Source organism: Eumetopias jubatus, unplaced genomic scaffold, assembly GCF_037043125.1.
Source record: "Eumetopias jubatus isolate StellerSeaLion01/CBP00866 unplaced genomic scaffold, mEumJub1_p1.0 scaffold_14, whole genome shotgun sequence".
Lineage (NCBI taxonomy): Eukaryota > Metazoa > Chordata > Mammalia > Carnivora > Otariidae > Eumetopias > Eumetopias jubatus.
This window is the reverse complement of record NW_028274820.1, coordinates 59,754,498-59,771,001: the sequence shown is the minus strand read 5'-3', so window position 1 is coordinate 59,771,001 and position 16,504 is coordinate 59,754,498. Positions and strand designations below refer to the sequence as shown.

The 16,504-nt window shown below is 37.9% G+C and overlaps 1 protein-coding gene across 2 annotated transcripts in view; it reads left to right on the top strand.

The window, feature by feature from the left end:
• Nucleotides 1–5,556: 5,556 nt before the first annotated feature.
• SKAP2 (src kinase associated phosphoprotein 2) overlaps nucleotides 5,557–16,504 on the top strand; it is a 171,269-nt gene continuing 160,321 nt past the window's right edge. For both annotated transcript variants that reach the window (XM_028119315.2, XM_028119316.2), the window contains exons 1-3: nucleotides 5,557–5,801; nucleotides 15,217–15,322; nucleotides 15,910–15,935. In XM_028119315.2, the coding sequence (XP_027975116.1) occupies nucleotides 5,735–5,801; nucleotides 15,217–15,322; nucleotides 15,910–15,935 (199 nt within the window). In that variant the 5' untranslated portion in view covers nucleotides 5,557–5,734. The remainder of the gene's footprint in view (nucleotides 5,802–15,216; nucleotides 15,323–15,909; nucleotides 15,936–16,504) is intronic.

Genomic DNA, 16,504 nt, shown 5'->3' with positions numbered 1-16,504 from the left:
GTGGGGCTCAAACTCATGACCCCGAGATCAAGCGTCGTGTGCTCTACTGACTGAGCCAGCCAGACAACCCTGGAAATGCTTAAATTACACCAGTGGCCTTGCAAATTATCTCTTAGGTTAAGTTCAAGGATAATTCTCTGTTAAGTCTCTTCTGAGCCAAAAATAAAATGGAATCTTCAAGGTCACTCAATTGGGACTCTGAGGTAGAAAGTAAAGATTTTGAGGAAAGAATTGAGGGGGAAAATCAAAAGTTCTTATCTTTTTATGCACCTGTTCACAGCTCAAGGTAACCTCACCAAACCATAGAGGAATAAAACAGTTTACATGGAGAGAAGGGGGTCTGCATTCAACTTTATATAGTATAAAGAATGAGCATTTTCTTGGCATGTTCTTAGGGTACATACTCTGGGGATCAAGCCTGATTAGCAGAATGCAACCCAGGGATATGGGTCCATCCCTTCTCTGGAGATCCACCTAGAATATAACACCAGACTATAAATCAAGATTGTGAGAGAAAGACAGAGCCATAGTCCAAGAGGGCTAGAAGTAAACAAAAAAAAAAAAAAAAAAAAATGTCCCTTTACTGAAAGTAGGCAAAGTAAAAGACTTGGTTTCAGAACCCAGGCAGGAGAAACTTAGTTACTAGAACTAGGATATAAGGCCAGAGCCAGATTACCATCAGAGCTGATGTTACAATGGTGAGATCTCTAGCACTGAGATTCTAGATAGGGGAAATTAACTTCACTTAAAGGGAGAAGAGGGATGTTACCTGGGGAGAGAACCAGGCAGCCCCTAACAAGTCTGGAATGGAATGGACATTCTCTTACCTTATTCCTAATCTGTGGAATCCTAAAGACATACAACATCTTGTTAAGAACTCAAATCTGGTCCATATTAAGTTGCTTATTATTCTCATATTAAAATGATTGGCCAGGGCAGCAAAGTGCCTGAGCACATGTTTGTATATATGCAAATGAGATGGAGAGCAAAGGAGAATGAATGTGTTTCCTTATCTTGTTAATAAATGATACTAACACGATTAATAATAATTACGACCTAAAAACTGAAAAGACAAGTTAGTGAGCTGCATCTATTAGAACCTGTTGGTTTTGGTGGGCTTCTGTGTCATATCTTTGAAGGCTAATTCCAGTGAGAATATAATTTTTTTCTTGCTGGCACCACACAATGATAAACTCATACCTACTAGCCCTAGATGATTCAAATGAAGAGAGGAATAAGAATCTAGAAAATAAAAGCAAAGTTTCATTTCTGAAAATTCTTAAAAGAGCCCTTACTAGATGACTTGAAAGACACAATGGCTTTAAAAAGTTTTAAAAAAGGTAGAGGCACCTGGGTGGCTCAGTTGGCTAAGTGACTGCCTTCGGCTCAGGTCATGATCCCGGGGTCCTGGGATCGAGTCCCGCATCGGGCTCCCTGCTCCGCGGGAAGCCTGCTTCTCCCTATTCCACTCCCTCTGCTTGTGCTCCCTCTCTCTCTCTGTCAAATAAATAAATAAAAAGTTTTAAAAATGTATTAGGCTGCAAAACAAATGCAAGATTTCAATTGCTTCTTTTGTCTAATCCACTCTTTACATATACAAGCGTGTGGTTGGTGGCTTTGCAATCTGTCAACCTACTTTTCCTGGAATTCCCTTTTATGTCTGTTTCTGGCTGGCGTGGGCCACAAAAGAGATTCTTATTAATTAGTTTGTTTTAATTTTTGTTTATTTTTCTATTATTGTCGGTTAGCCAGCATATAGAACATCATTAGTCACAAAAGAGATTCTTGTGTGAGATTTACACACGTGACACAGTAGTCACTTTGTGGCTCCCGTATATTGTCACTTGTCTGCTGGTTCACCTCATTGGCCTGCAGCAGCTACCAGGCCAAAAAGCCAGATAGGACAAACTGCTCTGTCTTCTGTTGGATCCTCCTTTCAATTCTGACTGCTGGGGCAAGTGTGTGTTAACTCTGTAAGCAAGGACCCTGACTTCAGCAGGGCATCCATACCACCAGGATGAGAGGCAGCAAAAGCTAGCTGTGGTTTCAGACGGTCCTCGTGAACACGGCTTGTGCTTCCGCATTCCAGCTTGTCACGAATCTCCTCTATCTTCCCTTCCTGACTCCCTGCCTTGTGAACTTCAAGCTCCAGCCTCGTATAGTCCCTTCCCTCTACATACCAGGCTTAGTCTGTGGGACCAATACAATATGGCAGCAGCAAAGTGATGCCACATCTGAGATTAAGACACTGCAGCTTCTGTCTTGGTTGGGCTATCTCTTGGATCACTTGCTCCAGGGGAAGCTAGGTGCCCTGTCAAAGGGACATTTGAGCAGCCCTGTGGAGAAGTCTATGTAGTGAGGAAGTGAGTCTTTTGCCAACAGCCAGAGAGGAATGGAGGACTGCAGCCAACAGTCCTGTGGTTGCATTTTCTTCAAAGCTAATCCTTTAGCTATGGTCAAGTCTTCAGATGATCGCAACCCAGCCTACAGCCTGACTGTAACCTCGTGAGAGACTGAGCAGGGGCCATTCAGCTAAACTGCTCATGGATTCCTGACCATCAGAAACTATGTGAGATGCTAGTGTTTAAAGCTAAGTTTTGTTATATGGAAACAAATAACTATACAATGCCTAAGTATAAAATATAATCTTTCTTTCACATGACTAAGAATGCCAAACTAAAGGAAGATAAGAGGTGCAGAGAAAAAAAAGTAAATTGTGTTTTAGCTCATTGTTCTTCTTCAATGCTCATTTAAATTCTTTTAACCCTAGGCCTGTGGGCAAATACTTAACTCAGCTAAACTAAATTTGAAAAATGTAAGGAAGCGGGTTAGCTTTAGTTCCAGGGATATATACCTATATATCTCTCGATATATCTCTATATACATCTTCTTTGAATTGAAGGATCTCCTTTTGAGAAGACAAATCATGAGATTTTTCCCGGAGTCTAGTCTCTTCTTTGTGGAATGGTAGGGAAGCTGTTACTCCTCTTACAGGTTGAGATTTAAAATTTCGTTTATTATTCTTTCTTACCTAATATGAGTAGTTTAAAGAATGAAAAGTATGATTTGATTTCCTTCCTAGTTTTTGTTATGGAAACATTTGGAAACAAGAGAAATAAGAATGTATTTCTTTTAGCCTCTCTTTATTTCTCTGTCTTATAATCAATTTCAGTAACTTTAACAATAAACAGTAAAAATGATAGAGTATACAAAGCATTGCCCAAGTGAATCCATCACAAACCTGTCTCTGAGAATGGCTTCCTAAGTAGAGGAAATGTGTTTCATACAAAAAGCCCATTTTCTGTTATTGCCTTTTTTATTTGGACTAGATGCTATGTATTTTAAGGCAATCTTAATAGTTTCCTGTCTCTCACTAACAAGAATGACTTGTCATAATGAGCAGTGTAGACACTGTCCATTTGATCCACTCCAGAAAATTGTCTATATGATACAAGAGTAAATCACTTCAATTCCTTTGTGGAATGAGTGGAGTATAAATAAATAAATGAGACACAAGAATAAAGAAAAAAATGTGGTCAGTTCTATCAGAAGGAAACAAAGGATAGGAACATTTGGAGGCCTGCTTTAATAAAAAATGTGACAAGAGAAAGAATTATATGGGATAACTCTAAAGGAAGGTAGAATCCTCACTAACATAAAATGTCCATGAAATAGTTTCTTCTTTCTTTAAGGAGGAAGATAATTTTGTAGTTTAAGAATAATAATTCTCTTAGAAGTTGGAGCACCTATGTTGTAAAATGACTCTTTATTTACTTTTACCTCCACCAAAAATAAATCTAATTTCTAGCACTCTTTCTGTAATTCATCATATTTCTAAATCTGAGTAGGAATTTCAGATTCCATTTTAGGGAATGGGTTTGTTTTCTGGGGGGTGTTTTTTGTACTTTGTGTCTTACTTCTATTATAAAGTTTTTGTCTTGTTTTTGCGTTTTTTTAAAGTTTATTTTAGTAATCTCCACACCCAATATGGGGCTCACAACCCCCAGATCAAAAGTCACATGTTCTTCTGACTGAGCCAGCCAGGAGCCCCTACTTTTTGTTTTGAGAGGACTTCAACGTGTTCTAATTTTTCCTTTTCCAATTAGCGTTTGTTGTTTATCTCTTACAGAATTATACAAAAATGTCATTGCATCTGACCACTTAATTTTTTACTATTACTGTCTGAGACTTTTTTGTATGAAATATTACTAGAGCCATTACTTATGTCAAATTTAGGACTCCAGGTGGGGATGAAAGATAAGTTATGACAAATTTTGTGCCCTATAGGAGCTGTAAAGTGGTAAAGTGATCAAATCAAATTTTAGGATGTCTAGAATCAGAACTACCTGAGGGCTTATTTAAAATGGAAATAATCAGGTCCCACCCTAAACAGACAGAATTAGAATCTCTGGGAGTGGAACTTGAGAATCTGCATTGTTAATAAATTCTCTGGGCCATTCTAATGCAAACTGAAGTTTAAGGACTATTGATCCAGTGAGGGTCGGAGGGTAGAGGAATAAACAATTTACACACCACATACCACAATACAATCTTCAAAATACAATAGTAGCATGAGGAAAGAGCTTTATCAGGGCAGCAGTTCCCATATGAGGTGGGGCGAATACACACACACATTCAGAACATAAATATATATATATATATACACACACATATATATAGTTACACACACATATACAGTATATAGCATGCACACACACACACACAAACACACTTTAAAGGCACCAGAACGTGTCTTTTGGGTTTTACAGAAAATCTGTAAGATTTACATATAGAAGACATGGAATAAATATTTGTCGATCAGGTTGTAGTGAACACATTTTATAATTCCATTCTACTAATCACCAGCAATTTTCTTTTTGATGCTTATAGATGGGACGGTAATATCTATGGCTATTTAACTGTTTTTTTCTTTTTTAACGCAAAAGGATAGTGACTAGAACTTCTCACTCCTCGTTCGTAGTGGGGGAAGTCGCCCAACAATAAGAATTAGGTAGAAAAGTAATTTAAGAGCCAATGAGATAGCTCTCTGGAGCAGCTCCAGACTGGCTTCTCAGGGAAGACTGGCGGAAGATGGGACTTGGTTACCTCATTCAATCGGACAAAGAAGGCCATACTAGTTTAGGGCGGCCGAAAAGTCCTTGCGGGTTACCACGCGAGGTGTTAAACCTCGGCGGGGCTAACCTTTGGCTAGAGGTCCCTTAAGCGGAAAACTTAAGGGCACTACGGATACCTTATTTTTTCGGGATCCTGGCGAAACGGTCAGCAGTTGTGGACGCACCAGTAACTAAAATGGCTGCAAGGCGCTTCAGACTCCAGATCAGGTGACGCAGCCCCAGTCGGCTCCCTTCCCACCAGCCGCTCCTCCCGCTCCCTGACGTAGGGGTGGGTGTGGTCTGTGCCGAGGCTCTTCTCCGAGGGTAGGAAAACCATAGGATACGCATGCGCAGTTGAGCCCCTCAGGCGCTTCGGGTCTTCTCCCAGCCCATCGCCCCGCCCCCATCTGCCGGGCGGGGCTGGGCAGAGAGTCCAGCAGCTGCTAGCTGGGGCTTCAGTGACTTCCTTGTTGTGAGCCCCGGCCCGGCAGTGTCCGGACTCGTAGCACCGCTGTCCTGACCGGGACCGCTAGCCTGAGTCTAGGTCGCAGCCGCAACCTCAGCCCGTCGGTCCCCCTTTCAGCACAGGTCTTTTCCCCGCACGCCCCGCGCTTCCTAACATGCCCAACCCCAGCAGCACCTCCTCTCCCTACCCCCTCCCTGAGGAAATTAGGAACCTGTTGGCAGGTAAAGATCTGGGGAAGGGGGCGGGCGACGCTGCTGGGCCGGGGGCGAGGGGACGGCGAGCCGGTGGGGACAGAAGCGTTCAGCGAGTCTGCCCTCCCTCCCCACGCTTCCCTGTCTCCTGGCCAGTGGGAGCAGGACTGGGAATGGGGAAGAGGGGTCTGAGAAGGGGAGTGGGCGTGTGTTGAAATGGGGTTCGAGGATGGTGGGGAAGCCCTCCTTGATGGACTACACTAATGGGATCAGGACATTTCTGTATGCATCATGAGGACGTCATGTGCGTGTATGTGTGAGAAAGAGAGAAGAGAGAGGGAGGGAGAGAGGAAATGATAATGAATGCGTGTGTGAGAACTGGGAAGGGATCAGAAGTCAAAGAAGTACTTCTTCGGTGGCCTGGCCAATGGAGGAGAAGGGTGTAAAGATGCAAAAAGATGTCAGAGCTACAGGTGTTAGAGGTTGTGGGACGCAACGTATTGTCATTTCTAAAACTCTCTTTTTTTCTTGAACATTCATTGCGCTCATATTTAAGACTTTCAAAGAGGGCCTGAGTCTCAAATGGCCACTTGTCTTGGCCTGAGTAACATAAGAAAACAAAAAAGGAAGTATGTGTTAAGGTCCAACTTCCTGTGTCACACGATGAAAGTACTTCATCTTTGCACCCTCATCTTCCCCTTTTCAGTTTTAAATGACCATTTATAGGAACTTACGTTAGGAGTTAAAGATGCGGTTCTTCGAGGATATTACGAATCCACTACTAGTTCATTACTAGATATATGGAGATGTATATTTCTGCACGAAGTAGAAAACACGTCCTTTTAGGGTAGCGCAAATCTTACCTATCCTGATGCTCTGGAATTCTTACTATCATTCACTTTGTTATAGGGACATCAGAATTCTAGAAACTGAATTTTGACTGTTTTACTTTAGTTGTCTCAAGTATTTACCTTTAAGTATTGGTCCTGAATAGCTGGATTAAAGGAGTTTCTTTTAGATGTCTATTACAAGTTGCTTATTTTAACTCTCAAAAATTAGTATCTAAAATGTGACATTTTAAATAGTAAGTTGCTTATGAGACCAAATCTCCTAATATGCTGTTTTGCTGGTTAGCATCATGAATATGATCAAGAGAATAAAACCGAGAGCGAATGGATGCAGACTTAAGTTTGTCTGAACACGATTACAGTGTGATAAATGCATTTGTGGTGGGATAGTATTTTACTCTAAGAATGCTTATTGTCATTAATGGGTACCACTAAGAGAAATATAAGGAACTATAAAGACTGATTTAAGGCAGCTTTTATTCCATTATATGAGAGTTTCTCATTAGTGCTGATTTTGTTTTACTACAGTTAACGTTTTCATTGTTACAATGCTGGAATTGCGTGTTTAGAATACTATTTTAATAACCAGACCAGAGAAGTGTTTATCATTACTCCAGAAGTAGATGGCACCACTTTCAGGATATTCTAATTCTGAATTTTTGACTTTAAGAAATAAAGTTCAGACCTTTGGGTGCACACCTTTGAAGCTTGAGAGCTCCAACAGGAGGCAGTTTGCTGTTTGGGTCCATAATCATACTTTTGCAGATAGTATGACATATAGATTATGGGACATTATTCTCTGATTCCCATAGATAACAAATATTTCATTTGGCCCTTATGTATATAATTTGTTGAAAGCTTAGAATTACATAATGTTTAAATTATCTACCAATGCTAACTTCCTATTTAGCCATTTCTCTCTCTTTAGTCAGTTAATATGCCTGCATAATGTCTGAAATGAGTGTTTTAAAAGTCATCTTACTGATGTTTTCAATATTTCATATTATTAAACAAATCACATATCAAAACACATGAAGTATTAAAAACAAATATGAAAATATGAAAATTAAAAATACGAAAATTAAAAAATTAAAATTAATATTAAACTTTGGCTTACACTTTATTTTCAGAGGACATTTTCAAGAGGTATGGATTTGAGGGATTATCTATCTATACTTTTTAAAGAAATGAAACGAGAACTAGTGTTTTTCAGTTTTCTTTTTAACTTATTCAAAGAAAGATGTTAACATTTTGTGTTTGACTGTAATTAAAATCTTTCTGGAAAGGTTTCAAGAATAAAGGTTCTCAGCAGCTTTTTCACATTTTGCATCCAAAAAATTCTGTTGGGATTGTGCATGATTATTTGCATAATTCAAGTGTGTTGGGTAATAGTACATGGTTAGATTTAAAATTACTAAAACTATAGAGGGAGAGCATTGGTTTGAATGCTGGATTACCTAGTACTTTCTGAAACTAAGAGGAGATATTAGTAGTGGTGGTTGTAGTTAACAGTTGAGCCCTCTGAGAATGTTTGACACCATGCTAGAATTCCCATGTAGAGAAGATAAGGACCTAAACTTTTCAGGCACTTAAAATCCTTGCCTACAGAAAAAAAGGATATAAAGTCAAAAGATAATGCCTATCAAAATAACATTGCTCAGACAGTTCCCTTTGTGTTCCATGTGCCTATTATCCAAATCATTGTATGTCATACGTGTTAAATGTTTGACATTTCGACTGCTTGATAGAGATAGGTGCTCAATGTATTCTTATCAGTTTATATTATTTTCTTTCTCTTTATTTTTCTTTCTGATTATAGCAGTTTTAGGCTTCCCTTCAATATTTGTTCCTCTCTCTTCTCATTCCTTCCCCTCTAAAACATTCTCTAGAAATGCAAAAACCCATAGATGCTATCATTCTTAAGTACATTTAATGATACTCTTGAAAAAGGGGCTTATAGTTTTGACTGTTAGTGATACATATTTCTCTGGGATCAGTATATTAAATCTTGAAAGCCTATACTTCTTATAAAAGTGTTGTATTTTTCTTCTGTTACATGAATAGAAAAAAGGTTATAGATTTTTGTTAAAAGCAAATTTTGAACTGCCTATGCACTACAGGCAACCTTTCATTTTTTTTCACAACAATGGAAGAACAAGTTTAGCCTGGATAATTAGAATCAATGGATAATTCTGAATCTTGTCCATTTAATCTTTTCCTACATCCAAATATTTTGACTAGGACTAACAGCAAGAATAATCTTGATTTATGTGAGTTTTTTCTCTGGGCAGGCGAGAAAGTGAGAGGAACTAGAACTACGGGCTCTCAACCCCCTTCATTTGTTTAATCATTCTTTGAATACTGGATGTTGGTAGTTTGCAATCAGATATTCTCATTCATTCTCATTAATTTGTTTTAGGACAACATGTTTGAAGAGAAAAGCTCTAAGAGGATGTAAGTTTCTTTTTATTAAGTTAGAAAATGAAACCAACACTAACAGGAGAAAATAGTGGTTGTCAGTACTCTGAAAAATCAAAACCAAACCAAACCAAACCAACAATAAACAAAGTGGCTATATGGTTTCTGCAAAGTGACTTTGAGGTTTTTTTTCACAGGGCAGTCTTGATTAGAAATATTGCATCTTTCCCTACTGGGGATTTCTAGAACATTTTTTTTTTTTTTAAACTTCACACATTAAAATTGATAATCCCTTTAGGGGCACAAGGTAAAGAATGCAATTCAGTTGAAATAGAGGGAGAATTTTTTCAATGCTAAGAATAGTATGGTTTGATTTCCACCTTTCCTAAGTTCCATTTATAATTTGGTCAACATTTTGGGTTTATTTTTCCTATGAGAATTATTTATGGTACATCTAGGGTCCCATAATTTGCTTCTGGGGCATTGGCTGAGTATGTAAAGGGAAGAGTGCCACCTACTGAGTCACCAGTAGTCACCTACTTCTTTAGCACCTGGATTTTCCTACAGAGCAAGAACAAGCCTGCCCCATTTTGGCAGTAATAACTAATGAGCATAAAGTTGCTATGAGGACATTTGAACTCAAAATGAAATCAGTCTATGATGCTTCTAAGGTTTTCTCTTCTAGAAACAGGAATATGTGTTTGTAAATCAAAGGATCAAAAATTTATAATTTCTTGTTATGGGTTAAATAACATAGATGAATTAAGATGTGATGTTAAGAAAATTATTTGCCTATATTAAGCGTATAATATCCTACTTTTTCTTGGGAGGGGATCTTTGGTTTGTTTTCCAACATCACTTTCCATTGAAAGTATTTTCGTCTCAGATTACTAAATAAGGCTCTTGATAATATGTACAGTTTTTATAGTTACTCAATCCAGGTTATCACTGGATTTCTTTAAAAAGAAAGGAATCTAAATATATTAAAAAATGAGAAAAAAATTTCCAAATGGGTTTATCTCTACATTATCAGCATTAAAGTATTACTAGAAGGAAGATAGAAACAACAGCGTAGGAAAAGCCTCTGGTGATTTGAAACACACTTCAGTTGTCTCTCATAAATTTAAGATTAAGTGTCATATATGGGTGATAAAAGTGGCATAGGCTAGTTTTTATATACTCATTATTCACTTAGTTTGTCTTTTTCAATTAAAGCCAAGTCTATCTTTTTCATTCCACTGAGTTTACATTTCTTTTTCAATCACATACTGAGCACATTACAATAGATGCTGCCTAACAGTGAATATAGTGTAAATCTCAGACTAATGTGTTATTCACTGTGGCTTCTTTGAAAATGTGTGGTAAAAAGATTTTGATTATTATAAGGTGTTATTTATCAAGAGTCATCTTTTAGAGGTGAAAGATGTTCATCTATATTCTTCAACAGCCCAGTTTTCTATCAAAATAAGTCATTTCGCCTCCAAAGCCAATTTTGAAAATTTTGTCAGATGATTGGATTGTAAGACTCAGGAATGTTTTACTTATTGTACTATGAGAACTCCTTGGCTCCTCTTCTTCCATGTTTGGAAAATCCACAGTTCAACCATAACCGGTAAAAGTGCTAAGTAATCAAGGGAAGACATTGATTAGAGAATCAATAACTTTTCACTTAGCCACTTTCCAACTTTGGGCATTGGCTCCATTGATCTACATGTGCCCAGTTTAATTGATTTTTATGTTTTTACCAGTAGGTGTTTGATCAGACTGTACCCCCTGTAACAGAGAAGAAAAGCTTATTATTTTTTTTCTGATGTCGTCTTAAAGTTTGGCTGGGTTTCTCACCATATTAAGTTTGGTAATAGTACCTTAGTGAATACATAGTAAAACCTGGCCCAATTCATAAAATAGAGAAGGATGTGGAATTAAGTAAGTAAAGCCATTTAGGGGTGAAGTGTAATTGGTTTTACACTTATGTTATTGATCTGGAGCTGAGCAAATGGTAGTGGATTCAGTCCAATTCTTCCCCTCTCCTATACAATTTAGGCCATCACAGAGGCTGTGTGTGTGTGTGTGTGTGTGTGTGTGTGTAGGCAAGCCGCCTTCTCAGGGTGGTATTGGGTGGTTGGGAGAGGAGGCAGAAGACATCAGGTGTGACCTTTGTGACTTATTTACAATCTCCCAGCAAGTCATTTTCTAGGCTGCTGGCTGGTGAAGGATGGTGAGGGCAAGTGGCCAAACCTCAGCTTTCTTCAAGAGTGGGAACCTGTGTACTGAGCTTTGAAAGGGTGGCATTTTATTTTTTCGTTTGCAGGAATTTAAAAACCGTTCTAACCTTTTGTGGTTTCAGGTTTTTCACTGTGTGATCCATATGGAAGGTGGTAGAAAGCAGTTAGCACCCCCCCCCTCTCTCTCTCTGTCTCTGTGTGTGTGTGTGTGTGTGTGTGTGTGTGTATTAAATACCTGTCCTAGCCACTTGAACTACAGGGGAAGATATAGGGGGTGGCCAGTTTTTCTGGGGGTCCATTCCTACAGAAGAAGAAGAAAAGAGGAAATTGGAATACCATTCGGTGGTTTGGTGTGTGCTGTGTTTGCCTCTTAGGGGTTGTGATGGCTTTTGAGAGGTTTCTAACTTAAACTGCTTGAGATTGCTGAGCCAAGACATGATGTCATCTTTTAATTTTGTTTTCAGACCTTAACAGTTATCTACAGAGCAGTTGTAAGTCTGATCTTCTCAGGGCCCTCTGCCGCAGATCTTTACAGTTGTACCGGGAGATAAGGTTTATTCTCGACAGTGTTAAGGTGTAAAAGGAGCAAAACTCACCACCACATTTGCAGTCTCTGGGATAACTTTTTTCCTTGGTGATGCCTCGGGGGCAGAGGCTGATGGAGATGGAGCTAATTCTGGGGTTAAATGACAGCGGCGCTGACCCGCAGTCTGTGTGGCTGCGAGCGAGGTGGTGTTGGGGGTTAGACCTGCTGCGTTGGGGCTCCCGGGAGCTGTGCTTTCTCCGCGCGGGCCGAGCGGGTCCCCAAGCTTCGATGCGTGCGTGCGTGAGTGGAGACCCCTCCCTCTGAGGAAGAGGCATTCTCACTCGCCAGGCCGAGAGGCTAGGGAGGAGCGGGCTGATCTTTTCTTGCAATCGAATTACGGCTGTTCTCCGAATTACAGGCAGTCTGGAGTCAGTGAAATCTACATATTAACCGAGGGACACAACCCCTAAAGAAAGATAGAATGGGGCTAACGCGCTCACTAGTTTATCGTTTGCAGGGCTACTCAGAGCACAATAAAAAGCTTCAAATCTCTTTTCCAACCAGCCAGAGGAGCGCTTGATTCGTCTAGGACTTTTATTGCCCGCTTTTGAAATATTACCCTGGCTCTGAGCTACAAAGCCACAGATCCAGTCCCATTTGTCTGGTGAGGGCGCTGCCCCAAACCCGTGCTCTCTAGTCAGAGCTCCTGTGACAGGAACCCCGGGATTTAACACTCCAAGTGTCGAGTGTTCGAGGACCGCAGAACCTAAGTGTCTCCCAGGAAAGCCCGGAGTAACTTCTCAGCGCTCGCCGGGTCTTTGCGCTGGGCGAGCAGGGTCCCTGCTTTGCGCAGGGACGCGGCTGAAGGGTCTCCCGCGCATCCAGAGGGTGTCCGGTGCCTGGGAGAGGCCGTTTCTGTTCAATTCGAAAATAAATGGGCACCGTGTGGATTTTAAGAAATAACCCAGATTTCAAAAACTTCAAAACCGACTAAATCTGTGGGCACCAACAAACTAAGATTTCAGGAATCAATTCCACTTTAGAGTTCCTAACTTATTTGTTAAAAAAGAGAAAACACAAGAAAACAGCAAAAACAGTTCTTACACTTTTCTTGTCTCCTAGGAAATAATTTATAAAAAAAATCAGCGTTTATTAAATCTTTTTAGTTGCCTTAAACCCCCTTTCTGGGATTAGTTTAAGAATAAATACATCAAGACTACTCTAAAACTATAGATTTTTTTTCTCTTGCCAGATCTCTGAATCTCCTCCCCCTCAACAAACAAACAACACGATTCTTCCAGCAGTCTCACACTCTTTCAACAAGGATTTCCTCATAAAATAGCATGGGTCAGAATTTTAAAAATATTTTTTGGGAGTGTTAGGAAACCCTATATAGAGCATTGCAGCTTTTTATGTTTTCTGAGTTTTTATAGAACTGAAAGGACCTTTTAAAGAAATAACTCTTGGGCTGTAATTCCTTCTGTTATTGCTTCTGGAGATAGAAAATAGATCCTGTTTGTTTAAATTTGGATTGTGTAATGAAAATGTAAAATAGGCAATTAAATACTTGTGGATGAGGGAATTAAAGACAAACACTGAGTGAAAGTAACATTAAGCAGACTATTCACCAATTATTGTACCAGAGATTCTCCCAAGAACTGAGTCTGGTTGAAAGAAAGAATCAGCAGTAGAGATGCTACTCCTTCCCTTATTCCACTTTTTTTAAGTAGATTTATTATAACCATCTCAGAGAAGCCAGTGATCTTTTCCATTTCAGCTAATGTCTGAATGTCCAAAGGTTGCTTGTTTCTCTGGGTACAAAATTTAAAGAGTTTAGGGGAGAGTGCTTTTGTGTGTGTGTGTTTTTAAATAAGTTTCATTATTTTGAACTCACTTTAGAAGTCTGGGTCTAATTTGCACTGGTTATGGATTATGTCTATATGTCCTCCTCTTCAAAATATGGACAGCTTGAGTAAAAAGAAGCTGTGGCATTTTGCTTTCATTTCGTTTTGATACTTGCTTGTAACAGTCATTAAGGGACTTCAAACCAGAAAGCTATTTAAAAAAAATTATTCCAAGATTAAATTTTAATTCTTTCATTTATCATATTGATTTAGTGAAAAATTATCTTTATACATTTATTATGAATGTATGGGATAACAGTTTAATCACCTTTGCTTATTGGATCAAGATACTATTGTAATCAAGAATTTAAAATCTATTACAATGTTTTACTTCAAATACTAGGTTTTAAATGGTTTATTATAAGTACAGTTGAAAGACTATTATAGTGCTTTGAATTAATTACATATAGTATTATCTATCGTATGCTTTGATACTGTCTTTTTATCAGTGTGAGTTAGGAGACAAAGTAGTTAAATAAAAAGAAAGTAAAACATACATACATCTCTTCAGATGAAATATGGATGTTTACAGTCATACCTACTTTAAAATTTTTTATGGTATCCTTTATATATCTCAAAGTAAGATTTGAACTTCTGAATATAAAATTAACTTAAAGTTGCACAGTGGTTCATGAACAGTATGAATGGGGCTATTATAAAATCAAACCAGTAAGGACAAGTTGGAATTTCATACTAGAGAGAATTAGAAAGCAGAATAATTTACAAGTTTACTAAATTTTAAAAAAAAGAGGCCTTGTGGAAATGCTATATGAAGCCATGAAAGTCTTATTCCTTGGTTACTATATTTTAAAATAGTGGATGAATCTATTTTTGCCACTTCTTCCTTTATTTAAAGAAATATTTCTGGGTGGTAATACCAAGGCAGAAAGCAAGAACACACAAAACCACACAGCAGATTATCCTTTCTTTTTGAAGGTGGCTGGTAGAATGGGTGGGGCAGGTAGGAAGGAGGAGGGTTTGATTTGGAATCTTGGCTAGAAGAAGGGATTTATTTTTTCCTTTAAAACATTAAATATTGCACATACCTGAAAATGGATTACACTGGGAAAAACAGGACCTTGCCAGAGACATTAGCTCATATTGATATAATATTGTGAATGACCCGTTCATACAGGAGCTTACAAAATACTATAAAATGATAGTAACACACGCGTAAAAGCTCTGTGCTTGCTTTTATATGAGAGAATTTGTTTTATGGGGCACCATAGTTTATTAAAACTTGTGAGTTTCTCTCTGGTTTAATGATGCCAAACATCCAAATAGCATTTGCTGTGCTAAGCATAAGTAGAGCATACAAATTTTATTAGCTAAGTGGTGTGCAGATTTGTCTAACTTAGTATTTGAAACATATTTCAACTGTTATGCTTTGGATTGATAAATAACTGTAACAAATTGTGCAGATATTAACACTTATGGGTAGAAACAATCATTGTCCTATTTGTCTTCACAAAAAATGATTCTTTCCTATAATTTGTATCCTGTTTCTTATATTTCATGGTTTAGATGTTGAAACATTTGTGGCAGACACACTGAGAGGGGAAAATTTATCCAAGAAAGCAAAGGAAAAGAGAGAATCCCTTATTAAGAAGATAAAAGATGTAAAGTCTATGTAAGTCACTTTCTTGCTGTTTATTATTTCTTACTTAGAAGCATCTTTGTAGTTAACATTTTAATAAAGAATTATAACAGAATTACTTTTTTATGTCCTAATTTAATTGGTGTTAAATGTTTTAAAGGACAAAGTATATGTCCTCTATAATAGTTTTTAAAAACGGACACGCTTATCATATTATCCTTTTTTGTGAAGGTTCTTGATTATATTTTTTTTCTAAGCATTCTAGCAAAATCCATCTGTTTATTTTGATTATTTGAGGATGTATGTGGTTTAAATAATAGGACAAAGGTAGATTGAGAATTTTAATATAAATACCTGTAGATATGAAAATGAATAAATGTATATCATGGATACTAAAGATTTTGATTCTACTACTGTATCTTAGGTCTTTAAAAATACTTTTATTATAAATCCATAAGCCTTTTGGAATTGTTATTTCAGGATAGGAAGTACTTTTTTCTCTAAATGTGTATTTATGATATAGATTTTAAAATAGGTGTGAATTATTGCCAATGAATAGACCTTGTTTTGATTTGTCAACCCCTCATCTTAGAATATAATATTCTTGCTTTATTTTCCAGCTATCTTCAGGACTTCCAAGACAAAGGTAAATTCTCAAGTTTGTCCACCTTGAAATTTTTTATCCTTGTAGAGATGTTCAATAGGGTAATGTAAAACATACTGAAATTTGATAGTTGGGATCAAAATTTAAATTTCCAGATTGTATACTTAGACTTTCAAGATGAGAGTGCTAGCTCCCCCTGCTGAGAAAAAAATTAAGAAGCATATCCCGAATCTACTCGGCACCGTCTCCTGATGCAGAAATCTCGTGTGTTTAACATTGTTAGGTGTTTTAATGTTTTTTCACACTGTGACAGAAGTTTGTTGAGAAAAGTATACGCTTGCAGCTACAGATGGAATAATTCGGTAAAGCAGAGGCGAGATACCAAACTAACACCATTTAACACAGCTGAGATGATTTTATAGCTGTGGTGGGGTCAGGAGGGCCTGTGGCTGGCTGCTCATAGGTAACGTTTTTCAAGAGTCATTGTCTTAAAACAGTATCAATTTTTGTTTGAAAACATGAGTGAAATCTCTCTCAATGGCTGGTTTTTATTACTGTGATTCTTTTGATATGAATAAATGTATGCTATAGAAATTTTCAGAGGAGTTCAA